Consider the following 9188-nt stretch of genomic DNA (forward strand, 5'->3'; position numbering starts at 1 on the left):
ACTGTCAGTACAGATGTCTTGTAATGATTTGCCTGCGTGTATATATAGAATACTTCTATTAAGGGCATTTATAGCTCTCATTCACCATGTGATTAGTTTCACAATATTTGTTGATGTTGATGCTTTGTGTACACTTATTTACTTTTGGCTAATTTAATGTCTTTTCTTCATAAAATAATACTGTGACTGCTTTGCCCTTCCCCCAAACACCCTAGAAATGAAACGATTTGAGTGGTTCTTCAGTCAAATCAGGGGGGAGACCCACCTTACTAAATAATTATTTAGTAATTATGGATAGGATTGAATGCCCCATATGCTGTTTTCTTCTCAAAATATTGTCTGTAAAGCAGCTTTGATCATGCCTGTGTTATGACTAATCCAGGTCCACTGACAATCTGCTGGTTGGCTATGAATGTCTGGGAAGAGAATGGCACAGTCGTGACAGGCAGTACATTATGAATCTTGAGCCACTAATTGCAGAACCCTTCACAATTAAGCATCCCAGCAGATTAGGCAGAGAAACCTTAACAACACATAAGGTCAAGGATAACTCAATTAAAATGAAAATCATTTTCTCTAGTGGAATGTTTCTGTGCATTTGTGGTCACCAAATTTGCTTTTGCATCTCCCGCTGATGCACCCTGGATAACGGTATGTTCTTTCTTTGCAGTCCATGGTTCTTTTGCTTCATAGTCAGCGGCAGTACATCTTTGAATATGATATGTGGGACCGCCTGTCTGCCATCACCATGCCCAGTGTGGCTCGCCACACCATGGAGACCATCCGATCCATTGGCTACTACCGCAACATATACAACCCCCCGGAAAGCAACGCCTCCATCATCACAGACTACAACGAGGAAGGGCTGCTTTTGCAAACTGCTTTCTTGGGTACAAGTCGGAGGGTCTTATTCAAATACAGAAGGCAGACTAGGCTCTCAGAAATTTTATATGACAGCACAAGAGTCAGTTTTACCTATGATGAAACAGCAGGAGTCCTAAAGACAGTAAACCTCCAGAGTGATGGTTTTATTTGCACCATTAGATACAGGCAAATTGGTCCCCTGATTGACAGACAGATTTTCCGCTTCAGTGAAGATGGGATGGTAAATGCGAGATTTGACTATAGCTACGACAACAGCTTTCGAGTGACCAGCATGCAGGGTGTGATCAATGAAACTCCACTGCCCATTGATCTCTATCAGTTTGACGACATTTCTGGCAAAGTTGAGCAGTTTGGAAAATTTGGAGTTATATATTATGATATTAACCAGATCATTTCTACAGCTGTAATGACCTATACGAAGCACTTTGATGCTCATGGCCGTATCAAGGAAATTCAGTATGAGATATTCAGGTCGCTCATGTACTGGATTACAATTCAATATGATAACATGGGTCGGGTAACCAAGAGAGAGATTAAAATAGGGCCCTTTGCTAACACTACCAAATATGCTTATGAATATGATGTTGACGGGCAGCTCCAAACGGTTTACCTCAATGAAAAGATAATGTGGCGGTACAACTATGATCTGAATGGAAACCTCCATTTACTGAACCCAAGTAATAGTGCACGTTTGACACCCCTTCGCTATGACCTTCGAGACAGAATCACTCGACTGGGTGATGTTCAGTACCGGTTGGATGAAGACGGTTTCCTACGTCAAAGGGGCACAGAAATCTTTGAATATAGCTCCAAGGGGCTTCTAACTCGAGTTTACAGTAAAGGCAGTGGCTGGACAGTGCTCTACCGTTACGACGGCCTGGGAAGGCGTGTTTCTAGCAAAACCAGTCTAGGACAGCATCTACAGTTTTTTTATGCAGACCTAACTTATCCCACTAGGATTACGCATGTCTACAACCATTCGAGTTCAGAAATTACCTCCCTGTATTATGATCTCCAAGGACATCTTTTTGCCATGGAAATCAGCAGTGGGGATGAATTCTACATTGCATCAGATAACACAGGGACACCACTGGCCGTTTTCAGTAGCAATGGGCTTATGCTGAAGCAGATTCAGTACACTGCATATGGTGAAATCTATTTTGACTCCAATATTGACTTTCAACTGGTAATTGGATTTCATGGTGGCCTGTATGACCCACTCACCAAATTAATCCACTTTGGAGAAAGAGATTATGACATTTTGGCAGGACGGTGGACGACACCTGACATAGAAATCTGGAAAAGAATTGGCAAGGACCCAGCTCCTTTTAACTTGTACATGTTTAGGAATAACAACCCTGCAAGCAAAATTCATGATGTGAAAGACTACATCACAGGTAAGCATTTTTATTCCTCTTCAAGTGCTGGGGTACCATCATCATTAGATTCATACACAAAATAACTGGAAATGCTTTTTTTTTTTCTTTCTGAGATGGAGTCTCACTCTGTCATCAGGCTGGAGTGCAATGGTGCGATCTCAACTCACTGCAACCTCCACCTCCTAGGGAAGCGATTCTCCTGCCTCAGCCTCCCGAGTAGCTAAGATGCCCACCACCATGCTCAGCTAATTCTTTTTTTAATTTATTTTAGTGGAGACAGGGTTTTACCACGTTGGCCAGGATGGTCTCAATCTCCTAACCTTGTGATCCACCAGCCTCGGCCTCCCAAAGTGCTGGAATTACAGGTGTAAGCCACCGTGCCCAGCCCTGGAAATGCTTTCTAAAAAAACTTTATCATTTACTTATGCAAAATCAAATGGCTAACCTTTGAAATGTATTTATTTCTCTATGGAACCATAGAGAAACCACAAAGGGAAAATGAGACATAGTTAATTCCTATTCTGCCTGCCAGTGCCCAAGGCCACAAGTTTCTGAAACCACATGAACTCCAGGCATTTAAAGAAGGGGAACATGGCGGAGCAAAAGGCATGATCAACTCAAGAGTCCCAACATTGGAGTTCCAATCGCAACTCCTCACCCGTGTAGCTCCGTAAGCGAGTCATGTCTTTTGAGTTTCCATTTCCTTAACTATAAAATTGGGGTAATAATGCCTAACTTATGGCATAAATATAATACATGAAATTCTGCAATAAACGGTAACTACCTTACGAATGTGTCATGTTGGGTTTTTTAAATACATGTGTGAAGTTCTCATGGAGATGATTAAGGTAGAATCACAGGGTGACACCATTTCGTCCCTGGGAAGTGTGGAATTCCTGCTTCACCACCATCACTTTAGGACAGTAATGAAGCCATTTCTCCCATCAGTTGCTTGCACAGTGGATCCTGTATCCGGTCTCACTTCTGTCTTCTTGCATCTGTCTTCATTGCCAGTGCAGTTCTTGCATAGTGACACCACTACTAGGCACACTGATTTTTCCACGAATGTGGGATAATATTCAGGGTACAGATTTAAGATCTTTCCAAGTTTAGTGCATGCTACTGTTTTAGTTATGCAAGGTGTGGAACATCAGGTCCTACTTCTGCCACCACGGAACAACTAGCATGTGAAACAGACAAGGTCCTTGCGAGCACTATTCTAGTTCCCTTTAGTGAGCCGACTTCTTCACTCAACCTCTGCTCCAAGAATTCTGAATCCTGCTGCTTCTGCCCTCCATTCCTGATATACAGTGCCATAATTAACCCCTCTACCACATGTATATTTCCAGGAGGAAGGTTCTTTCCTGATGTCTCTTTTGTGTTTGGTTTAAGGTATTTCTGTTTTGTTTTGCCTTGTGTTAGATGCTCCTTTAGGCTGCCTCTTTTCTAGCTCAATATTTGAGATATACTGAGATGTCTCTTCTCTCAGTTCTCAAAACAGCTCTCAACAGGTTGCTCTCTGTTCATTTCACATCTGCTTCCTACCTTTCCAGACTGCCTAAAGCATTTCATATCTCTTCCATGTGAACCAGCTGAAAGTCCATCTTTCTGCCTTCTGATTCAGCAGCAGCCTTATTCTCATTCAGGGTTTTTCAGTACACATCTGCATTCAAATCCCATTATTTTGGCAGTACTTTTAATACTTACGGCCCTCTGATTTTCACTGTTACGCAGATATTGTTCAAAGTAACAGAATTTTTGCCCCCAATACTCTTAACATTTGGGAGAATTTTCTCCCAAAAATAAGACCCTCCCCAAACTCATATACACTCTCACATACACAAAAATTGTACCACTTTGCATCCCATGTGAACCACTGAGGATTTCTTTCTCCCCACCATACTACCACCCCATTGAAAATAGAATACCACTGGTTTTATAGCCATATGATGCCTGGATGAAGGACCTGCCAGCCTGGCAATGAGGTGAGAGTCTGTGCCCTAGAGAAGGAAATGGGAAAGAAGTGGCTCTCCATCATTCTGACAGGCAGTTTACCACTGGTTATTTAAGGGGTGTTGACGGGGGCTGACTGAAAGGCTGGAAAGCCCACAGCTCCTGAATTCATCCTCTCCTAGCAACGTGGACTGCAGGGAATGCCATAGCAGCACTTTCGGAAAAACATCAAAAGAGAGATGGAACAGCATAAAATATATTAGGTGAAATGCAATTTCAAATTTTCCAGCAATGTGCTTAATATATAAAATAATCTACACCCAACCGTACCCATAAAGCTGCAAGCCTGCTGAGTAGCTCTGCAACATTATAACCTCCAGAATAGAATAAAAGCCTTATTCTGCGCTTAATGGCTTTTGGAGTCACATGGCAGTATTTTAAAACAGCATCTTAAAGGTTTCCAGGTTCCTTCCCCAAAAAGTTTGTCTCCACCTGTGCACAGTGAGCCTTTGAAGTCACAACTGATGGTAATCAGGACTTCTGTGCCCTTGGCCAGTTTTGCCGGCTTTCAGCATTCATCTTTGATTAAGAATCAACTGTTGATTTTAATACCCTCAATTTAGGGTTTTTATTAATAGAAATTGGGCTGTGGAAATCCGCATATCCTTGGGCAATCGCTTTTGAGAGCTAATAACACAGAACCTCTATTTGAGACCAGCCCTTACTAACTACAAAAGAAATTTCGTTTGTTTTCTACAAGTCTGTCTCTCTCGTGCTGCTCTGCATTGTGACCACCCTTGCCATCGCCGTTACGAGCGAAGGCTGCAGCTTAGCAGGAGAGATGGCTTACCCAGTCTGTCGAGCATCTATGACTGCATTTTTCATAGCACTTGACATAGGTCTGCTGTGAAGGTTACCGTCTCATGTCTAAAAACAGAGAGTAGGTTTAGATTTGTAGGATGAAGACAAAACGTGCTCCTTTTCAGATTATTCATTGTGAAATTGGACTTTCTTTTTAAAGTAAACATTTAAATTTATGAAAGGACAAAACAAACTCTAACACCTTTCATTTTGAACATTCTTCTCCTAGATGTTAACAGCTGGCTGGTGACATTTGGTTTCCATCTGCACAATGCTATTCCTGGATTCCCTGTTCCCAAATTTGATTTAACAGAACCTTCTTACGAACTTGTGAAGAGTCAGCAGTGGGATGATATACCGGTAAGAAACAAAAAGAAGAACTACGAAAAGGTGATTGTGTCTTATCCAACCAGATCGAATCAAACTACCCTTGTGAAAACTGTACCAAAGACAGTTTTTAATTTTTTGACTCTTGGGGAAGGAAAACAACACTCCTCTGCATTTCTGTTCAACAAACCAGAAGCCTGTTAAACAGGCTTAAATAGGTTTTTGGCAATGCTAATGAAAAACACAGAAATGCAGAAGCTCACTTTTGAGTGCTGGGTTTCTGGAAAGAACCCCAGGAAAGCACATATATGGCACTTGGGACCTGAAGGCGAAAACACAAACAAGAGGGCAGGGAATTCGTATTACAAATTAGCAACCCTCAAACAATACCACAAAGTTCAGCTTCTTTAAAAATTAACAGTGTTTCATGGGAAAAGATCAAAAATCAAAACAAATGTCCTCTGGTAAGGCTCCACCTACAACCAGGTAGGTTTATGGATCTTTCCTGAGAATAACATAGATCAAGAGGCCTGTAACCATTACAAGAAATAAAAGAAATAGAATAGAAAATTGCAAAGTCAAAGGTGGCACTTCTAATCCCCACCAGTCAGAGATCAGCAAGGAATGCACAGCAAAACACCAGAATTTCTAGCTTGCAGTAAGAATAATTAGAGCTCAAGAAATTGGGTTACTCCCATCATAAGGAGAAGACAGTGCAGAGTTTCTTAGAAAGTTTTAATTCCCAACCCCACCTTGAGCAATTGCATATCATTTCAATGAAAACAAAGAGAAGAGGCAACCATGGTTAACACACACACACAGGCAATATACAGTATCAGTACCTATTTTTTTGTTGTTTCACACCTAATACAAAAGCAATTTCTTTTTTCATATGTTACAAATATAGTCGTGTGCTGTGTAACATTTTAGTCAATGATAGACCTTGTATAAGGTAGTGATCACATTTTTTTTAAATTGAGATGGGGTCTCACTCTGTCACCCAGGTTGGAGTGCAGCCTTCACCCCCTGGACTCAAGCAATCCTCCCACCTCAGGCTCCCAAGTAGCTGAGACTACAGGCATGTACCACCACACCCAGCTAAGTTTTTTATTTTTTGTAGAAATGGAGTCTCCCTGTGTGGCACTGGCTGGTCTTGAACTCCTGGGCTCAAGCGATCCTCTGCCTCAGCCTAACAAAGTGCTAGGATTATAGGCATGAGCAGGCGTCCCCAAACTTTTTACACAGGGGGCCAGTTCACTGTCCCTCAGACCGTTGGAGGGCCGCCACATACTGTGCTCCTCTCACTGACCACCAATGAAAGAGGTGCCCCTTCCTGAAGTGCGGCGGGGGGCCAGATAAATGGCCTCAGGAGGCCACATGCAGCCCGCGGGCCGTAGTTTGGGGATGCCTGGGCATGAGCCACCAGGCTCTGCCAACACCATATTTTTACCGTACCTGTTCTATGTGTAGATACACATGTATTTACCGTGGTGTTACAGTTGCCTGCAGTATTCAGAACAGTCACACTGTACACAGGTTTGCAGCCTAGGAGCCATAGGCCATACCATACAGTCTAGGTGTGTAGTAGGCTGCACCGTCTAGGTTTGTGTAAATGCACTCCATGATGTTCACACAAGGACAAATGGCCTAATGACACATTTATCAGAATGTGTCACCATCCTTAAGCAGTGCATGCTTGTCTGTCTACACTGACACAGTGGCATGAAGACATACCAAAGTTTCCTAATGCATTTGAACACATACCTCCTAATTGTGTATGACTTTCCAACATGCCTGCAAACACTTACATCTAACTATACAAATGGCCTTGCCAGCTCTTTTCCTAAGCAGCCTTTTAAATACGATTCAAGTTCTCTGTCAAGAGAAGCACATGCATAAGGACAGCTTAGGGAATCATAGGCAAAGTCATTGAGACTGCCCCAAGTGCAGAAAAACAACTGTTTCTTTCATTGCCGCAGATGAAACAGATGTTTTCATTTGGGAAACAATGGCCAGACAAACATCTGGTAGTAGAAGAAATGGCTGAGTTAAGATGCCCCCAATTTAAAACATTTGCCAATCTAGACAGTCTATTGTCCCTAAGTCTGTGAAAAATAATTGTTTTCCTAAAGTAACGAATATCATCTCCAGCTGCCCCACCGTCCACTCATCCCGGTACGTTTCAGTTCTGCCGTTACACTCATCATCATCAGCTGAAAACTCTGCCAGGAGAGGGGACAGAGTTAACTTAAATACAAGCATTTCAAAGCATATGAAGCAGGGCCCGTGATCGGCCCCAGGTGTCCCCAGCCATTCCGATCCCTCTTTGTGTCTGCGGTTTCTCCTCAGCCTCTATGGAGGTCCAGATGAACTGTGTTCCCCATGTGGGTTGGGCGTGGGAAAAGAGCATCTAGAAACTGTAAGAGAACAGCAGAAACAGCACTATTTTGCCCATGTTAGAAACGAAGGAAGCCTTAAAGTGATCCATGATGAGCGAACCGTTTTGGGGTTCCAAAGGATCTCCCCGTGAGGGGAAGGGATCTCGAGGGTTTCCTCCACCCGATCTGTCAGCCTTCTCATCAGGGAAGGAGCCCTGGGTTTCCATGCATGCCTCTGCGCTGCCCCCAGATCCCCGGTGTGTGGGTGAGGAGTGGGGAAGCTCCCGGCCGCCTCTGACGCGCCCCCTGTTGTGTTTCGCCCGCAGCCCATCTTTGGAGTCCAGCAGCAAGTGGCGCGGCAGGCCAAGGCCTTCCTATCGCTGGGGAAGATGGCTGAGGTGCAGGTGAGCCGGCGCCGGGCCGGCGGCGCGCAGTCCTGGCTGTGGTTCGCCACGGTCAAGTCGCTGATCGGCAAGGGCGTCATGCTGGCCGTCAGCCAGGGCCGCGTGCAGACCAACGTGCTCAACATCGCCAACGAGGACTGCATCAAGGTGGCGGCCGTGCTCAACAACGCCTTCTACCTGGAGAACCTGCACTTCACCATCGAGGGCAAGGACACGCACTACTTCATCAAGACCACCACGCCCGAGAGCGACCTGGGCACGCTGCGGCTGACCAGCGGCCGCAAGGCGCTGGAGAACGGCATCAACGTGACGGTGTCGCAGTCCACCACGGTGGTGAACGGCAGGACGCGCAGGTTCGCCGACGTGGAGATGCAGTTCGGCGCGCTGGCGCTGCACGTGCGCTACGGCATGACCCTGGACGAGGAGAAGGCGCGCATCCTGGAGCAGGCGCGGCAGCGCGCTCTGGCCCGGGCCTGGGCGCGCGAGCAGCAGCGCGTGCGCGACGGCGAGGAGGGCGCGCGCCTCTGGACGGAGGGCGAGAAGCGGCAGCTGCTGAGCGCCGGCAAGGTGCAGGGCTACGACGGGTACTACGTACTCTCGGTGGAGCAGTACCCCGAGCTGGCCGACAGCGCCAACAACATCCAGTTCCTGCGGCAGAGCGAGATCGGCAGGAGGTAACGCCCGGGCCGCGCCGCGCACGCCCCGCCCCCGTCCTGTGGCACAACCCGAGGGGGACTCCCACGCCCAAGAGCCTTCCTCCCGGGAGAACGAGACTGCTGTTACAACCCACACCCACACCGCGAAAACAAGGACCGCTTTTTTCTGAATGACCTTAAAGGTGATCGGCTTTAACGAATATGTTTACATATGCATAGCGCTGCACTCCGTCGGACTGAACGTAGCCAGAGGGGAAAAAAATCATCAAAGGCCTAGACCTTTTGCGCTGGGCCGTCTGTTCCTTCGAGGCACTGTATTTAACTAACTTTAAAAAAAAGAAAATT

General features: G+C 45.5%; 1 protein-coding gene across 19 annotated transcripts in view; it reads left to right on the top strand.

Moving 5' to 3' along the window:
- Positions 1-8960, top strand: part of TENM3 (teneurin transmembrane protein 3) — a 2726163-nt gene extending 2717203 nt beyond the window's left edge. For all 19 annotated transcript variants that reach the window (XM_074396661.1, XM_074396660.1, XM_074396665.1 and 16 more), the window contains 3 exons: positions 671-2282; positions 5308-5438; positions 8110-8960. In XM_074396661.1, the coding sequence (XP_074252762.1) occupies positions 671-2282; positions 5308-5438; positions 8110-8865 (2499 nt within the window). In that variant the 3' untranslated portion in view covers positions 8866-8960. The remainder of the gene's footprint in view (positions 1-670; positions 2283-5307; positions 5439-8109) is intronic.
- The last annotated feature ends 228 nt before the right edge of the window (positions 8961-9188 follow it).

Source organism: Saimiri boliviensis, chromosome 3 (genome assembly GCF_048565385.1).
Source record: "Saimiri boliviensis isolate mSaiBol1 chromosome 3, mSaiBol1.pri, whole genome shotgun sequence".
Taxonomy (NCBI): Eukaryota; Metazoa; Chordata; class Mammalia; order Primates; family Cebidae; genus Saimiri; species Saimiri boliviensis.